Consider the following 18,702-nt stretch of genomic DNA (forward strand, 5'->3'; position numbering starts at 1 on the left):
TGTTCACTGCAGCACTATTTACACTAGCTAAGACATGGAAGCCATCTAAATTTCCATCAGCAGAGAAACAGATAAAGACATGGTACATATATACAATGGAATATTACTCAGCTATAAAAAATGAATGCCAGCTGCAGCAATACAGACCTAGAGATTATCACACTAAGTGAAGTAAATCAGACAGAAAAAGACAAATATATGATATCACTTATATGTGGAATCTAAAGAAAATACAGATGAACTTATTTACAGAACAGAAACTCATAGACTCTGAAAACAAACTTGTGGTTACCAAAGAGAAAAGGGAAGGGATAAATTAGGAGTTTGGGATTAACATATACATGCTACTACATATAAAATAGATAACCAACAAGGACCTACTGTATGGCACAAAGAACTACTCAAAAATTTGTAGTAACCTATACGAGAAAAGAATCGGAAAAAGAGTGGATATATGCATATGTATAAACATTCTGCTTCACACCTGAAACTAACAATGCTATAAATCAACTATAAAATTTTAAAAATTATATTTAAAAAAAAGCCAAAACATAGCAACTGGGTACCACATCTTAAAGGAAGTGACTGGTAGAAATCTGCATTTTTAAACAAGTGATTCAAGTCCAGTTCTGGGCAGTGGCCTGAATGTGTTGACTCTAACAAGAAAGATCAGCACCTGATTTAGAGCTTGAGGTAAGGACTCCTTCACAGAAGGGAGCGTCAACACCACACCTTTGGGCAGGCCCCGAATCTCCTGGGTGTGCCTACAGGGGGTTTTTCCTGACGTCGATCATCCCTGGGCTGACCCTCCGCAGTTCCCGCCGGGGCTTGGCCAAGGGCCCGAGGTTCCAGGGCAGACCTGCCTCGCCCACAGACAGCACCCGCCCCACGGGGGGCTCAGCGGCCTCCCGCTGCCGCAGCTCCTCAGGGGAACCCTGCTCTTCACTGCACAGGCTCGAGCGTTTCCACGTCAACGGTAACGGGGCGTGGACCAAGTCCCGCATCTCCTCCCGTGGGCGGGGTGCACCCTCCGTGCCGGTGGGCTGCCAGAGAGGCTCAGGCGCTGGGTAGAGCTCATCCTCGCTTCCAGGGGCTTGTCTGTTCTCCAGGCATGGGGTCCTCTTCTCCCCGCCCATCACTGGCAAAAACAACATCCTTGTCAGACATGGAGGTAGCCAGCCATGCCTTCCTGAAGCCCTAGCCTTCTTCCAACACCCCCATGCAAACAACAACATGTGAAATGACCCAAGAGCTGAAGGCTGAGTGGTCTCTAAGCTTTGCCCAGAACAAAGAAGACCCGATGTCAGGGCTGAGCCCCAGCCAGCCTGGTGATGGCACGCAGCAATTACCCCTGCTCTGGCTGGCAGCACTCAGGCTACCAAGCTTCTGCTTCAGCTCCTGGTTCAGCCGCACATGGCGGCCCAGCTCCTTCTCCAGAGCCTGGATTCTGGTCTCGTACTGCCTCCTGCTGTCCGCCAGCCCTTCGCCAAGATGGTCTGGAGGAAGAAAGGCAGGAGGAGGTGGTGAGGCGCTATGGGGCGGGCGGCGGCCCCCGCGGCGGGCCCGGGCCCCACCTCGGCTCTGCTGCAGCAGCAGCTGCACGTGCTGCTCATGGCCCCTCTGCTGCAGGGTCAGCTGGCGGTCCATCTCCAGGCGCTGCCGCTCCAGGGCCGCCTCCAGCCAGTACACCAGCCTCTGCTGCTCCTCCAGCTGCAACTCGAGCTCCGAGAAGGCCACCTGCTGCTGGTGCTGCTCCTCGCGGAGCGTCACCACCTGTCCCCAAGAGCCAGGCTCAGCCCCCAGCGCCGGCTCCCTTCACCCGGGGCTGTTCACGCAGGGGCAGCAGGCGTGTGGCCGGCTCACCGCCCGCGCCGTCCACCTCCCCTGACCCCGGTGGAGGCGGGGGTCTGCAAGCTCCGTGACCCCACCTTGTCGAAGTACTTGCAGAGCAGGGCTCGGGTCTCTGAGGATGAGAGGTAGCTGAGCTTGGCCATGAGGTTCATCTCGCACTGGGACAGCAAGGAGGCCGAGGCCCGCAGCACCCGCTGGCGGCACGTGATGGCCTCGTTCTTGTACTCGATGGCGGCGTCCAGGGCCTCAATGGCCTCATCCAGCTGAAAGAGCGTCCGCTCCTCCTGCAGGGACACGGGGATGGGTGGAGGGAGAACAGGCTACCCGCTCCATGGGACACCTGCCCCCTGAACACCGAGGTCCTGGGCAGAGTCGTGATGGCCACACGCAGCCACGACCCAGCCTTTATGTGCCCACTTGTCCTCAGAGCCAGAGAGGTGCCCCTGCCCACTGCAGCAGGAGCAGGGACACTTCCATGTCAGCCTCGGCTCGGGGGTCGGGGCTCCGCTAAGAGGCTGCTCTCTGAAGCTCACAGCCTCTGGAATGACCTGTGCTTGGGAGACCCTGCTCTGAAGGGAAGATGTGGTGGGACTGCAGAGGCACCCAGGGTCTGCTGGGGTCCATTTCCCCTTCTTTTAACTTTTTGGCTGCACCATGCAACATGCGGGATTTTAGTTCCCCAACCAGGGATCAAACCTATGCCACCTGCAGTGGAAGCACAGTCTTAACCACTAGACTACCAGGTAAGTCCCTGGGGGTCTGTTTCTCTAACACAGGCTTTCTCTGCTGGCAGGAGGGCAAACCTATGTGGCTCTGAGGTGTGACATGGTCCCGACTCGCGTCCCATGTCTGGAGTTGAGAGTTGTGAGCACGTGCTATACGCCTGAGGTTAACGAGATGCAGGACACAGGACAAGTCCCGAGTCCACCTGGGGGAACCGAGGGCAGCGAGGCCCAGCCGTGAGTCCCAGGCCTGGGGGCTGGACCAGTGGCGGGAGGGCTAGTCCTGCGCCTTTTTTGGGGGCTGACACCCGGGAGGGGTGTGTGTCCCGAAGCAGGGAGGCCCATACCCAGCGGAGACCCAGGGCCAGGGGCGGAGGGGAGCAGGCCCCCAGGCCGGCCTGCAGGGCGCACCTCAGGCGACAGCAGGCTGCCCTGCCTCAGCTTGCCGTCAATCTCCAGCCGCTGTTTCAGCAGCAAGTCCTTCTCCTGGCGCAGTGCGTCAATCTCCCCACGGATCTGCTGCTGGCTCTGGGCGCTGCCCTGCCGCAGCTGCCCGCTCTTCTCGGACAGCTCCTTCTCCAGGTGCTCCAACCGGCTGGACACTCGCACAATGTCCTCGTTGAGGGCCTGGGGGCGGCACCGCCGGTGATGAGGGAAGGGGCAGGCCCCACCCTCCCAGGGGCCACAGGACAGGCCAGCCCTGCCATGGAGGCTAAGGAGGCGTGCTGTCCAGCAGGAGGTTGGACTCTCAGTTCTGTACAAGCTGGGGAGTGGGGTCTAGGGGACCCGAGCCTCTGAAGAGGGGCCCCCAGAGATGGCCCGGGAGGAAGATACAGAGAAGGTAATGACAAGAGGGGACAACGTGGGCAAAGGCAGAGCGAGGTGGTGGTGGCCTGTCACTGAGATGACCTGACTCCTGTTGGTGATGGGAAGGATGGGGGATTAGTAGCCAAACCCCAAAGGCCCTTGGGGAACCTAATGTGGAAGGAAGTGAGGGTTCTAATGGCCAAGGGATGCTCCAGAAAATCCAGCTGAAATCCTCTAGGACTCCATGACAGCAGAAGAGGATCTGGAACCCTGTGGGCATCTAGCCCAAGCACCGGCTCCTGGGACAGCTCTGGGCTCTGTGTGAAGTGACATACCCCTTCTCTAATCCTCAGGGCAACACTGTGGTTCCATCTGAGAGGAGGAAATTTGGCTCCAAAACTTCCTACTCAAGAGGGAGCAACAAAGCCAACTCTGGCCAAACCACCTGTCTACACCTGTGGTTCCTCATTCTGCCTGCACAGAGCAAGTGGTTAATAAGGTACAATGTTTTGGGGGATGGATACCTGGAGAGGTTCTTCTACCCACACATGAGAACCCGTATCACAGACACTCTCAAGATCCACAGGGTAGAGCCAAGGAGGACAGAGACCTGGCTGGAATTTAGCCAGCAGGGACATCACCTAGAAGAACCTCATCTGTCTAGAACTCACCTGGCAGGGTTGTCAACTGGAGAGATCTCACTTGGAAGGACCTTATCTGATGGAATCTCACCCGGCTGGGCCTCACGCGGCAGGATCTCACCTGGCTGGGCCTCACCTGGCTGGACCGCAGGCGCTTGCTCTCCAGCCCCGTCTTCTCCTGCATCAGGGCCTCCTTCTTGGCCAGGATGGCCTCCCGCTTGTGGAGCTCCTCCCCCAGCTCCTCCAGCGCCCGCCGCTGCTGCAGGACCTTCTCCATTTCCTGGTCCAGCCACTTCTTCTGCTCCTCAATCTTCTAAGGGACAGCGGGGGAGGCGGGAGGGAACTCAGCTCTCCCCTCTGGCCATGTGGGTGGTGTGGATGCCACCCAGCTCAGAGGCAGAGAATGATGCACCCACCAGCTGACCCCACAGGGCACTCTAGCAACTGGCCAGGCTGCCCGGCCAGGCTGCGGGTGTCCCTGGGGGTACGGTTCAGCCCAGACCCCACCTGCTGCTGCTCCAGGCTGACCACAGAGCCATTGCTGCCGCTGCGCCGCTTCCTCTGAAACGCCGCGATCTCTTCTGTCTTGATCTTCAGAATCTTCTGCTGCTGCTCATGCTTCAGCTCCAGCTCCTGGGCATGAAGTTCAGGGTGGGTTCGGAGGGCAGGGCCCTGTAGGGTACCACTGTCCTCCCAGAGCCTGCAATCCCCAAAGCCCACAGGAGTGCCTGCCCCACTCCCAAGACAACTCTGCCCAGCACCCGCAGCCTCGCCACCCTCAAGTTCCACTGGGGACCCACCAGCTGAAGCAAACACAAGATTGCTGGACCCCTTATCTGGTTCATCTCACTGAGTTCTCACTTAGCCCTGAGTTTCCTATGACTCTCATTTTCAAGGGAAGAAACAAACTCAGGGAGGCCACGTGACCAGCCTTCCCCGGTCACGTGGCGGTACGCGCTCCCCGGCCTCCTGGCTGGGACGCAGGCACCCCGCCAGCCAAGCACCCGACCTTGACACGGTGCTGCCGCTTGTTCATCTCAGTCTCCAGGCGTCGCTTCTGCTCTGTCTCCTCTCGAAGCCGCCTCTGCAGCTGCCCCTGCTGCTGCCGCATGAGCTGCACGTTCCTCTCCAGCTCCTGCAGCCGCTTCTCGCTCTGGGCCGACAGTGATGCCAGCCGCTCCGTCGCCTGCTTCTTCTCCTTCAGTACCTGGACCAACATAGCTTCCGCTGGGCCGCTCATGGCAGCTGCGAAGAGCCAGGCATGGCGCCTGGCACTCAACAAGGATGGGCAGGACAGAAGGACGATGAAGAGGGACAGACAGAAGGGAAAACAGGCCGACGGACACTAGACTAATAAAAATAGCAAATTATAAAAATGTCAAAATACTGTGACATTTACTACATAACACAGTACACCAAGTGCTCGCAGTATATTAAGTGATCCTTACAACCCTACAAAATGACTAAAGGTTTCCTACTTAACAGATTAGGAAACTGAGGTACAGAAAGGTTAGGAAACTTGACCCAGGACCCACAGCTAGTAAATGGCAGAGCTGGGATTCAAACGCAGTCAAGGCTCCTGAACCTTCGCTCCAAACCTCTACTGTAGTGGAGGGACAGGTGCAAAGATGAATGGATGGAAGGGTGGGTGGACAGACAGATGGTGCGATCATATAAAGGTAAAAAACAGGGGACTTCCCTCGTGGTCCAGTGGCTAAGACTCTGAGCTCCCAATGCAGGGAGACTGAGTTTGATCCCTGCTCAGGGAACTAGATCCCACATAGCTTACAACTAAAAGAATCCTGTGTGACAACTAAAGATCCCGCATGCTGCAACTAAGACCCAGTGCAGCCAAATAAAAATAAAAAAAAATTTAAAAAACAGGACAGACAGACAACGCAAGGATCGATAAACAGAAATAGAAAGACAAATGAACAGACACATAAATAGTCATATCAACTGATAAAAGGATAACTGGATGGATGGATTAGACAGACACCTGGACTGGTGGGTGAATGCACAGAGGGATGATGGGCTGGAGGGATGGATGAACAGATAGCTGGAAGGGTAGACATACGGAGGGAGGGTTGGTTCCTTCCCATTCCCTTCCCTCATCCTCTGGTCTCCTAAGGTGGTCTTCAGGCAGGGCCCACCTCCACACCTCTGCCTCTGCTGCGTTTAAAGATCCCCAGCACCACCAGCTCCTACCTAATACCAGCCTCACTCTGGAAGGCCAGGAGGGCGTTCGCACCACCAGCCAGGGCTGGGGCACCCCCTGGTTCCACAGTGGGCGTGGGCTCCGGGGCTCGCACATGTCAGGATTCCAGGACTCCAACCTGGGAGGCTGCAGCCACCACACCCGGGGTCCTGACACTGACCTGCACTTGGTTCTGAGCGGCGGCAACCCTCCTGCGGAACTCCTGGAGCTGCGAGCGCTCAGCGGCGTCCTGGGGCTCCCTGCCCTCGAGCTCCCGCAGCTGCCTCTGGCCCTCGCTCAGCTCAGCCCGCACCCGCTCCGCCTCCCGCTCCAGCTCCTGGATGCGCTGGCTGTGCTGGCGGTTCAGGGCCTGGGCGGCCTTCCCTGGAGGGACCGGGGTGCAGTCAGCACCGGGGCCTCTCCCTGAAGCATCACAGCTCCTTCCCCCGTGGTTTTCCCGGACCTCTGCCAGCCCCTAACACCTACAAGGGCTTCACGATGACTCTGTTCCCCCCAGTACTGTGGACATTTACTACTCTTCTTTAATTTGACTTATTTTTTAAAATAGCCTTCTCCATAGCAGTGACCCAGGGAGATTATGGGTTAACTAGTTTTCTTTTTACCTAACACATGCTAAAATAAATCTGTAACCTGAGCCGGCATACAACTAAGCCTCTAGAACTAACTTCCATTTGTAGGCGATAGGACAAAGGAACAAGCTAAATGACACCATAAGGAAGCTAACAGACAAACCCAGAATATCTGGGATCTGGAACATTCCACAGGATGACTGTGCAAAGGTGAAAGAAGGGAGATTTCAGAGACCCAATGAGCCAATGTGTGGACAAGAACAGAGCTGCACAGACACTGTTGAAGAACTGCTTCTGTTCTGAGCACTGAGGGCATTGGTTTAGTTAGATACGCTAATAGCATTTTGGTTAAAATATCCAAAAAGAGGCATACTGAAAGGTGCAGGAATGAGATGACATGAAGTCTCAGATTTGCTTCAGAATATTTCAGCAAAAAAGGACTTCCCTGGTGGTCCAGTGCCTAAGACTCCATGCTCCCAATTCAGGGGCCCCAGGTTCAATCCCTGGTCAGGGAACTAGATTTGGCATGCCACAGCTATTAATGAGTTTGCATGTTGCAACCAAAGATCTGGCACAGCCAATAAGAATAAATTAAGAACAAAAAATTCCAGCAAAGAAAAAAGGGAGCAATGAAGCAAATGTGGGCCAAGCTTGGAAATACTAAATCTGAATGATAGGTATGTAGGGACTCTCATGTCTGTTTGCAATTGTTCCCAATATATTTTGTAATAAACTCACAGCTATTAAAATTAAAAAGATTGACCAGTCACCACCTAAAACCATCCCCTGCTCATTCGCCTGTGTCACCAGTAGCAGACGTACTACTATGACTGGGGGACATTGTTTGCTCCCCAGGACCAGGAGATTCTGTGCCTCGTGCAGTGTCTGACACACAGCAGGCAACCAATTAATAACAGTGAGAAATAACGCTTCCTGCAAACTAGTCTAAGCATTTTACCTGAATTAACTCATTTCAACAACCTATAAAACAGGTGCAGTTACTATCTCCATTTCAGAGCACACAGCAGTTATCCTACCTGCTCAAGGTCACCCATCTGGAAGAAGCTGAGCGGGCAAACCCAGGTCATCTGGACCCTGCTCCTAACCACCCACCCTCAGGTTGGAGGCCCAGCCCAAAGCCCCTCCCTCACCTGTGCGCACCAGCTCTCCAATGAGCTCCTCCTTCATGCGGATGTTGATGGCCAGCTCACGGATCTTCTGCTGGGCTTGGGCCAGTCGCCACTCAGAGGCCATAGCTGCGGGGGCCTGGCGGGGCTGAGCCAGGGCCTTGCTCCCACCGACCACTGTAACAGGCTGATGGTCAGGGCAGCTGCCGCGACAGATAGTGGGGGAAGCAGGGGTGGGTGGAAGGGAGGGAAGGGGAGAAATGCCCTGGCCAGGGGCATCCAGGGATGGTTATGTGGACTCTCCAGGGTGGCCAGTGCAGGGTCATGAATGGGTAAAGGGGTCGGGACCCTCTCTGCGCCCCACCCAGCTCACCTCTGGGTCCTGGGATAGCTGCACCCAGCTCCTCCAGGCGAAGCTCTGGGCCCTTCCTGTTGAGTGGACTCCCTGGGCAGGCCCCCATCCTCTGGTTCCACTTGCTGATCCCATTCCTGGAGGGCAGAAGGGGAGTCTGTACCCTTCCCCAGCCCTGTCCCAGCCCAGCCATCTCCCAGGCCCAGGAGGGGAAGAGAGAACTCCAGACCTTCCATCACCCCAGGGTCACTGTGACCCCAGGATGTCCGTCTGGCAGAACTGAGGCCAGCAGCTGAGCTGAGAGGGTGCAGGGCAGCTGAGGACACCGAGGGCCACCTTAGAGGCCGAGAAACAGGAGGCCGGGTCCATCCCTCAGCACACCCGCCACAGCGAGAACGCCTGATTCAGAGCCCACAGCCGCTGCCCACTCTCCCCCAAGGGCTGGCCAGGGCGGTGGGGGCAGGGGCACCCTGAGACCACAGTGGGACCCCTCTTGCCCAGCTGAGGCCCTGAGCTGGTCCTTGTCTGGTGGGCCACGGGTCCCACTCACCTTCGTGGGCGCAGGCTCTGTCGGGGCGGCCCCTCCTTCTCCTCCTCCTCTTCCTCTTCCTCTGATGCATCTGAAGAGCCACTTCCCAGCCTGTCTCCCTCTGTCAGAAACTTGGCTCCAGCCTCCCTGCCATTTTTCATCTGCTGGGAAATGCCAGGGTTTCAGGACAGGCTCCCAGGGCCTTTTCCAGCAGCCATCTCCCCTAACCCAGTCTTCGGCCCGCCATGCGTGCTCCTTACATCTCTGCCTCTTCAAGCCCGACCTTACCTTCAGGATCTAGCTACAATGATATCTGAGAGGTCTTTCCAATCTCAAGTTGGAGCAGAAACTTCTCCCCTCCTCCCTTGTTCCTTCCTCTACCCCTCCTGTTCTCTTGTCCACCACCGCCCCCACCCTGCTCTGGCTCCCAGAGCAAAACTGGCACTCCTCAGGAGACAATCTCCCCTTTCCATCTTGTATATAAGTCATCTGCAGCAAGTCTTATCTCACCAACAATGCCCCACCAGAGTTGGAGGTGGGGGGTCCGTAACAGGCTTCTTCCAAACCCATGTCCTCCCACCCCTTGGTCCCTCTGGTTTTTAGAGCTCAGATGACCCAGAGCTTTCAGGCAGATGCAGGAGCAGCCTTTGTCCAAAAGGCCCCAAGTGACAGAACTAGAAACAAGAGACCAAGCGCAAGGAGAACAGAGCCCATGGAAAAGTGAACTTGCAGAGGAAGGCATCCAAAGATGGTGCGTGGTGGCGGGGGTGACTTCAGAGGTGATGAGCTCCCCATCCCTGGATGGAGGCAGAACCCCCTCTGTAATCCTCACTCCAAGCAATCTCCAACTACTCCAAGGATACTCCATGGCACCAGATCCTTCTGAGAGGCCCGACCCAAATTTGGGCCATTCCTCCAGGAACACCAGAAAGGGGCATCTCATAGCTGGTCCCGTGAAAGCACGAGGTGAGTGACACATTCCCCAGGATTGCCCCTCCCCTGCCTCAGCCTGCCCAGGTCAACCAGCAGACACCCAGCCTCGCCACCTTCTCACCTCTCCCCGGTTTTCAAGGCTAACTTCATCTCCAGGAATGCAGGTGGGGGGCATCACACCCAGCACGTGGGTGTGGGCACCTCCCAGGGGGGCTGTGTGAGGCCGGGGCACAAAAGACCCAGGAGGCAAGCCCTGCAAGATCCCTGGGGCCCCCCAGCCTGGCCGCACCAGCTCCAGCCGCAGTCGCAGCTCTGCCATCTCCTCCTGCTGCTCACGAAGACGGTCGCTCTGCAAGACATGATCCAGGTGCTTATGGGAGACGTGGATGAGAGAGAGGTGGGGTGCCGGGGTGCCGACAGGCAGAAGCGCAAGAAAACGAAGAACACGTCTGAGACCACCATGCCCTCTCTGTGTTAAAGTGGAGGAGGGCCAAATACCTCTGACCACCTCTTGGTGTCCCTCTGGAACACAGGGTGTATTAGTTCTGGTTTAAACTCTCCCACCCCGCCACATCACCGACTCGATGGACGTGAGTTTGAGCAGGCTCCGAGAGTTGGTGATGGACAGGGAGGCCTGGTGTGCCGCAGTCCATGGGGTCGCAAAGAGTCGGACAGACTGACTGAACCGACCCTGCCCCATCCATCACTCCCTCCATATTCATGCCACTCACTGCCACCAGGGGGCGCCAGGAGCAGCGTCGACCCGGTCATCTTTGCACAAAAGGAAAAGCAGGGCTCAGGAGTCTCACGGGGCTGCCCCTCCAGTCCCAATTCCAACCCACCCTCGCACATCCACTTGCACCAATCTGTTCCTTTCCTCCGCACTTCTGCTCACATCTCTACCCATCCTGCAAGAACCCACTTCTCTCACTCTGACAGCTGTTTAACCTCCCGGCAGAAGTCCCCCCTCCCCACCATCAGTATGGGAGGGCGCGCCCCACCTGAAGTTTGTACTGCTCCATGGCGTCCTCCAACGCAGCTAGAAAGTCTCGGTTCTCCTCTTCCAGCCGGGCCACCTGGCTCTGCAGGGCCAACAGTTGCAGCGGCCCCTCATCTTCCTAGGGTGGGCAGGGGGAGCAGCTTCAGGGGAACAGTCAGGACGAGCCTGCCTGTCCCTGAGTCACCCCGCCGGCCCTGCTTGCTACTCTGCTCCAAAGCCTGCCTGCAACGGGGAGGGGGACCAGACCCCACATGGCCTGCAGTCCCCTCCACAAGCCATTGGGCTATCTCTTGTCATTATTAATCATGTTTTCATTAACAGTAATATCACCACCACTATTAAGAACTAGCCTTCACCAGCACTTATGACACCCTCAGTCCCTATATCCCAAGGAGGTAGATACTCCTGTTATCTTTATTTAACAGATGGAAACCCTGAGGATACATCAAGGTCATCAGCAGAAATGCCTCTGAATCCCTGTATGGAAAACCTTCTTCCCCACCTCCCCCCAACCCCCCACCTCCCCCCACCCCCCACCTCCAGGCCACACCCGGCCCCTGGTCACCTTTCGCCCGCCGGGTCCCTGGGTGGCCTGCTCCTCGGCAGAGGCACTCTCGATGCCGCTGTCGGGCCCGGAGGCGGAGCTCAGGGCGCTGCGCTCGCCCTCGACGGCGCAAAGCCAGTCGCGCACCTTGCGGGCGGCGGCGCCGGGCAGCCCGGGCTCGGCCTGCAGCTCGCGGAGGAGGCTGTAGGCGGCGTCGGTGCGGGCTCGGTAACGCGCGCACTCGGCGCCCAGGCGGGCAGCGGCCGCGGCGGCAGGGCCCGGGGCGCGCCGGCCCCGGTGGATGATGCGTGTCTCCGACCGATGCCTAGGCGGCCCCCGGGCGCTGGCCACTGCCTCCTCCGGCCCCCGCTCAGCCTCGGGCCGCCAGTTGACAGTGGCGCGGTTGCGAATGTTCTGGGCACGGCTGGCGTAGTTGAGGGTGTTGAGGGTCTCGTCAAAGTCGGAGGAGGAAGGGCTGACGCAGGCGATCATCATCGTCTTGGCATTCCCGCCCAGGGAGTCTTTGAGGATCCTGACGGCGCCAGGGAGATGCGTAAGAGGCCCCAAAGTGCCAGAGCCAGAGGTTCAGACCCCAAAGAGGGTTTGAATCTCTGTATGGCTCCCTGTGGGGCTGAGACTTCAACCACGTGTAGACTGCGCCCCAGAAATCAGAGGGGGACCCATCTCTTGTCGCCTCACCCCAGCCAGAGAGGCCGGACAGGAGCTAGGACAGACTAGGGGGCTCACGGGCCTCTTTTCCCTGGGCCAGCAGCAGTGGCAGCTCACCGGGTGATCTTGGAGTCCCGGTAAGGGATGTGACTGCCCCGGCGCTGGGCGTCACCCAGGGCACTGATGACGTTGCCGAGCGCCAAGAGGCTGCTGTTGATCTGGATGCTCTCCTTGAGTCGCTCGCCTGTGCTGCCTGTCTTGAGCACCCTCTCTGAGCCCGCCAGGTCCACAAAGTGGAACTTGGAGACAAGCAGCTGGCCGGCCGCAGGTCGGGGCAGGCGGCTGGGGGCGCGACCCCGCTGCTCCAGGGTCACGGTGAAGATGGTGTGGGAGCGGCTGGAGAGGCGGTTGAGGTGTGTGGCTCCCGTGTGCCGCGCTGCGTTGCCCATCTCCAGGAGGCTCAGCACCTCGTCCAGGCCCTCCACGTCCACCTCCTTCACCCCACACAGCACTGCGGGCACAGAAGGCTGTGAGCCCAAGGCAGGGCAACCTGAGGCTGGTCAGCCCGAGGCTGGTCAGCCCGGAGGGCAGGCTGCGCAGGACTGCTTCTCTACAGCTCTTCCTGACTCAGGGCCCCTTCTGCATGCCCAAGGGGTCCGGCCCATCCTGCTTGGGGATTTAAGGAGCTCCAGCTTCCCTGGTGGCTCAGATGGTAAAGAATCTGCCTGCAATGCAGGAGACCAGGGTTCGATCCCTGGGTTGGGAAGATCCCCTGGAGGAGGGCATAGCAACGCACTCCAGTATTCTTGCCTGGAGAATTCCATGGACAGAGGAGCCTGGCAGGCTACAATCCATGGGGTTGCAAAGAGTCGGACATGACTTAGCAACTAACATTTTCACTTTTTTCAGCTTCCCCCATGCCCACCTCAGTGACTCTCACTCTGGGTACACCAGTGAATACTGAACTCAACAGAGACGGGGAAATGAAAGCAAAACTTCCCAGAGCTTGAGTTTCCTAGTTAGGAGGTACCTCCCTCCAGACAGGGGATCCACCCTAAGCAGGTGAACCCTCCCCAAGCCAGGCTCCCCACTCCCGACCAGGGTAGGATCCAGGAGTTCCTCACCAACATTCCCACGATCGTCCTCCCGGAGCTGGATGTCCCGGCTGGCGGTGCCCACCTCCAGCAGGTCTCGGAACTCCTCCTTGTACACTTCCAGGTAGGACACGTGTACCAGACAGTCCAACAGGTCATTCTCATCAATCAGCTTGAAGGCCTCGGCCATGGCCCGTGGGATGATGCCCTGCTCGTCCTCGTGAAGGGAGGCTGGGGAGACACCGCAGGGCCACCTGCCATGGTGCCTTCAGCTGGGCATGGCACCCATGAGGCCCAGAGGCTCCTGCCAGAAGCTGGCAGATGGAGCTCCAGTGTGGAGAAGGCAGAGGCAGAGGCCAGCATGGGCTGGGCAGCCTGATCCAGGCCAGGCTCCAGGGTGCTCAGGCAGAATTTCAGAGTTGGAAGTAACCTCTCAAGGTTCAACCAACCACTTTCATGATGAAAGCATCTCCATTACATTCCTGCCAGACAGTCAGATACCCTCTGTTTGATGACTCCTGGGGACTCATTATCATAGTCTATGCTCAGTTATCTAAAGAAGCCCCTAAATTTATCCCAAGGAAGTGATAAAAGGATGTTCAGAACACACTCTTCCTCATAACTTACAAAAAAACAACATAAACACCCTCAGTGTCCATTGCAACATCCAAGAGGGGGTTTGATTAAATAAATTACCTTATATTCACAATGGCACGCTAAGCAGCCATTAAAGTTTTTGCTTGAATAATAATTAATGAGAAATATTCATGATATTAATATATTGTTAAGAAAATAAAACAGGATACAAAAGAATAGTACATTGGTACCATATTTTTTTAAGTATAAAAATTTTCACCAAGAAAAACTGAATGCTAACAGGGTGAGTGATTTCTGAAAGGCAATTATCAGAAAGTGTGAAAGTGTTAGTCGCTCAGTTGCGTCCAACTCTTTGCAACCCTACAGACTGCAGCCCACCAGGCTCCACTGTCCATGGGATTCTCCAGGCAAGAATACTGAAGTGGGTAGCTATCCCCTTCTCCAGGGGAGCTTCTCAACCCAGGGATCAAACCTGGGTATCCTGTACTACAGTCAGATTCTTAACCATCTGAGCTACCAGGGAAAGGCAGTTATCAAAAAAGTCTTCTTTTGTGGATGTCTTTTTCTGTATTTCCCTAATTTTCTACAACAAACATGTACACTTTTCAAATCATGCTCCTTAGAAGCGGGCAATCCCTTCAGTTGGCCCAAAGCATCTCTTGCAAAACTCTACTCCAGAGCCTCATGGAACCAGCCCGCTTCCCCGCTATGCAGCCCCCGGAGCATGACTCTTCCAGGACAGTTTCCCTTCCAGCCATCCTGACCCTTGACAACGATCCTGACAACCTCCAGAGAAGACAACTTCCCATGCCCTTCCTCCCCGTGAGTTCCCCAGAACCAGACAGTATGATCCCATCTCTATGGACTTGAGAAGGCCACTCACCTCCAAGGACTCTTCTTCCTGCCTGACCCAGCCCAGTGACAGCTGATCCTACCCTGGGCTGCAGATCTACTTAGGAAACCCGCCCTCCCTCCTCCAGCCTCCTCATCTCCAACAGGAAATGGCAGAGGCAGAAATTCAGGAGATGTTTGAGGCCCCTCAACAAGGGCAGGCAGTCTCAAGCCAGGTCACTCACCCACACTGGCCTCCCCCATGGTGTACGTCTTCCCAGAGCCCGTCTGACCGTAGGCAAAGACGGTGACATTGAAGCCTTCAAAGAAAGCCTCGAGGAGGGGCTGCACACAGGCCTGGTACACTGCCTCCTGCCCGGCGTCCTCATCCAGCACCACGTGGAAGCTGAAGTGGCGGTCTCGGCCCAAGGTGACCCGGCCGTGCCCTGGCTCCACCCTCAGGCAGCTCTGGTGCCCGTGCAGCAGCTCCTTGGGAAGGAGTGGGCGGACTCGCAGGGCCACCCTCACAGGGGCCTCCTCGGCCCCTGGCAGCCTCTGGGCCTCCAGCCCCATGTTGAGAGGCTGCTGCTTCCAGCCCTGCAGAGAGAGGAAGAGGCCCTGGCCATCAGCACCTGGACTCACCTTGCAGGTGACCTGGAGCCAGTTCCTGCAGCTCCTGGATTGGGGTGATTAAAAGGGAAGGTGGTCAAAATTCAAAACCTCCTCTGTGCCCCGACCTGATGCCCAGATGCTGCAAGGGACACAATAGAATCCTACACAGTAGCATTTCACGGCTCCCATCACTGACCAAATGAGGCCCTAACTCCTCCACTCGACACCCAAGGGCACCTGTGTTCCTGCTGGGACCCCATCTCCTAGAAGACACACACACAAGCAGCACTGCACAAGGATCTCTTTTCCCCAATACCCACCCATGGTCCCTGCCTTCGTAAAACTCAACATTCAGAAAACTAAAATCATGCCACCTGGTCCCGTCACTTCATGGCAAATAGATGGGGAAGCAGTGGAAACACACAGACTTTATTTTCTTGGGCTCCAAAATCACTGCAGATGGTGACTGCAGCCATGAAATTAAAAGATGCTTGCTCCTTGGAAAAAAAGCTATGACCAACCTAGACAGCACATTAAAAAGCAGAGACATTACTTTGCCAACAAAGGCCTGTCTAGTCAAAGCTTTGGTTTTTCCAGTAGTCATGTATGGATGTGAGAGTTGGACTATAAGGAAAGCTAAGTGTTGAAGAATTGATGCTTTTGAATTATGGTGTTGGAGAAAACTCTTGAGAGTCCCTTGGACAGCAAGGAGATCCAAACAGTCTACCCTAAAGGAAATCAGTCCTGAATATTCATTGGAAGGACTGATGCTGAAGCAGAAACTTCAAAACTTTGGCCACCTGATGCAAAGAACTGACTCACTGGAAAAGACCCTGATGCTGGGAAAGATTGAAGGCGGGAGGTGAAGGGGATGACAGAAGATGAGATGGTTGGATGGCATCACTGACTCGATGGACATGAGTTTGAGTAAACTCCAGGAGTTAGTGAAGGACAGGGAAGCCTGATGTGCTGCAGTCCATGGGGTGGCAAAGAGTCAGACACAACTGAGTGACTGAACTGACTGCCTTTGTCACAGCACATTCCCCGCTCCACCTTCTTAAAGAGAGTCAGCACATCCTTTGAGGCCAAGCCCCCACCATCAGATACTGCTAATTCCATCTCCTAAATATCGAGTACACCTGCTTCTCTCCATCCTATTACCCAAGCCCGGATCCTGCCCACTGGACAGAATATTTACCAACCTCCTCACTGGCTTCAGCCTCCCTGCACTTTCCTATGTGGCAACCAGGGGCATCATTCAAAAATGCAAATGCGACCACGCCACTCTCCTGCTTAAAATGCCCCCAAAAGAGGCAAAAGGGGTTCCATAATGCTCTAGATTCAAAACCTTAACAAGAAAAACAACTTTTAATGGGCCCTACCTACCTTGATGACTTACCCCCTAATACCCCACATTTCCTCACCTTTCTCTGCCTGCAGCACACTCGGCTGTTGTTTGTCCCACCTCCAGGGAGCGCCCTCCCCTCCAAGGAGGGGCGTCTGATCTGTGGCTCCCACCACCCACCCACAACCACCGCTTTAGTTCTCCCATCAGCCACTGACCACTCCCTTTCCTTGCAAAAGCCGGATTATCCATTGGTCTCCCCTCACCTCCCAAACTGGGGGCTGGGAGGCAGGGACCCGCCTGTCCCCTTCATGCTGTATCTCCAGCACCCAGCACAAGGCCCGACGCTCAGTAGCTGCCCAACAGTGATGAGTAGCTTACATCCAGGGAACTCTCCCCATCCCCACTCCTCGCCCCCACCCCCAGGGTCACAGCTCTTTATTTTTCACTTCTTCTCTCAGCACCTGTAATCGTTCGCCCGTTCCTTCAATCATCAGTCCCAGCTGGGTGTTCGGCCCTGGGGCCGCAGCGGTAACTGCCACGCAACACTACGGGCGCCTTCGGGCATCCCTCAGCCTTAGCTTTTCCAGCCCCGCGGTCCCAGCTTCTCCGCGCCCGGGCTCGGGGCCCAGTGCTCTGCGCACCGAAGGCGCCCGGACAACACCGAGGGTTCCGGAGTCGGAGGCGTCGGGCACGGGACAGGAGAAAGTTGGGAGAAGTGGTTACAAAGGCGAACCCGACTCTCGCAGCGTGGGTGCTCGCTCCTGCTGGTCAGGCCCCGAATGCCGGCCTCAGGCCCCGACTTAAAGAAGCAGAGTCTCCGATCCACTCGGAGAGGGGCCTGGAGGAGGTCAGCAAAGACGGGGAGGGAGGGAGTGGTCCTCGTGCTCGGTCAAGGGTCCCCGGGGTGCCGACGCCCAGTGCCACTCAACCCAGGCCTGCACAGGGGAGGGGCGAGCGCGCGCCTCCTCCCTCCCACCCGCGTCCTAGACCTCCACCCCTCCCCGGCCCACACCCACCTGCTAGGGTGCGCGCGTCGGCCCCCCGCCGGGCACTGAGGCTCTGAGCCCCAGCGCGGCGCGGTCGGATGCCGTCACCGGGACCCCCGCCCACCAAAACATCCCGCCCCTCATCCGCAACTCCTCCCGCCTGGGCGCTCTGGGGCGGAGGCGCGGGCTGCGCGGCGCCGCGGAGTCTGTCCGCAGACGGGGCGGAGCGGGGGCCGGAGGGGCGGGGAATCGGGCGTGGCCTGGGCTGAGCGGCAGGACCACGGGCCGCTCGACCCCCAGCACCGCCCCCAGTCGTGAGCGCGGCGAGCTGATATTAGCCTCTACTCGCCGAATGCTGGGCACTCGGCAACCAACAAGGCCGCCTGGATTCTCCGAGCTGGAGAAGCCCACCAGCTCGTGGAGCGGGGCATCTGGGTTTATGATGCAAGTTGTAACAAGTGATGAATGAAAACTAACTAGGAGACAGTTTTGTTCCACGAGCATTTTCTAACCCCGAGACTCCGGTTAACAGTGGCCTAAAAATCAATTCCTGCAGAAGGAAATGGCAACCCACTCCAGTATTCTTGCCTGGGAAATCCCATGGACAGAGGAGCCTGGCAGGTTACAGATAATGGGGTCGCAAAGAATCGGACAAGACTGAGCGACTATCGCTAACTAAAAATCAACTACTGTAGTTTGATTGTTCATTCTCGTGCAGAGACCTTCCCCCTTCCTTTCTATCGCAGCCCTCCCTACGCCCCGTCAAAGCTCAGCAAAGCTCTCCCTTCCTCAGTTCAGTTCAGTCGCTCAGTCGTGTCGGACTGTTTGCGACCCCATGAATCGCAGCACGCCAGGCCTCCCTGTCCATCACCAACTCCCGGAGTTTACTCAAACTCATGTCCATCGAGTCGGTGATGCCATCCAACCATCTCATCCTCTGTCGTCCCCTTCTCCTCTTGCCCCCAATCCCTCCCAGCATCAGGGTCTTTTTCATGAGTCAACTCTTCACATGACGTGGCCAAAGTATTGGAGTTTCAGCTTCAGCATCAGTCCTTCCAATGAACACCCAGGACTGATCTCCTTTAAGATGGACTGGTTGGATCTCTTTGCAGTCCAGGGGACTCTCAAGAGTCTTCTCCAACACCATAATTCAAAAGCATCAATTTTTCGGTGCTCAGCTTTCTTTATAATCCAGCTCTCACATCCATACATGACCACTGGAAAAACCATAGCCTTGACTAGATGGACCTTTGTTGGCAAAGTAATGTCTCT

General features: G+C 56.5%; 1 protein-coding gene across 3 annotated transcripts; it reads right to left on the bottom strand.

Annotated features, from left to right (window-relative positions):
- Positions 1 to 513: 513 nt before the first annotated feature.
- KIF7 (kinesin family member 7) lies at positions 514 to 17,596 on the bottom strand. 3 transcript variants are annotated; one of them, XM_061158691.1, is made up of 19 exons: positions 17,461 to 17,596; positions 14,730 to 15,081; positions 13,087 to 13,287; positions 12,080 to 12,473; positions 11,315 to 11,825; positions 10,751 to 10,867; positions 9,871 to 10,098; positions 8,838 to 8,980; positions 8,309 to 8,424; positions 7,960 to 8,112; positions 6,400 to 6,602; positions 5,031 to 5,228; positions 4,529 to 4,654; positions 4,143 to 4,334; positions 2,985 to 3,200; positions 1,929 to 2,135; positions 1,575 to 1,773; positions 1,350 to 1,496; positions 514 to 1,138 (listed from the first exon to the last, which is right to left on the bottom strand). In XM_061158691.1, the coding sequence occupies exons 2-19, from the start codon at positions 15,055 to 15,057 to the stop codon at positions 765 to 767; spliced, it is 4,053 nt and encodes a 1,350-aa protein (XP_061014674.1). In that variant the 5' UTR covers positions 15,058 to 15,081; positions 17,461 to 17,596; the 3' UTR covers positions 514 to 764. The 3 variants fall into 3 exon arrangements, with proteins under 3 accessions (XP_061014674.1, XP_061014672.1, XP_061014673.1); XM_061158689.1 differs by lacking the exon at positions 17,461 to 17,596 and adding an exon at positions 16,906 to 17,321; XM_061158690.1 differs by lacking the exon at positions 17,461 to 17,596 and adding an exon at positions 16,906 to 17,320 and having other exon boundaries at positions 4,158 to 4,334.
- Between the last annotated feature and the right edge of the window lie 1,106 nt (positions 17,597 to 18,702).

The sequence above is a fragment of the Dama dama genome, chromosome 13 (assembly GCF_033118175.1).
Source record: "Dama dama isolate Ldn47 chromosome 13, ASM3311817v1, whole genome shotgun sequence".
In the NCBI taxonomy this organism is placed as follows: Eukaryota; Metazoa; Chordata; class Mammalia; order Artiodactyla; family Cervidae; genus Dama; species Dama dama.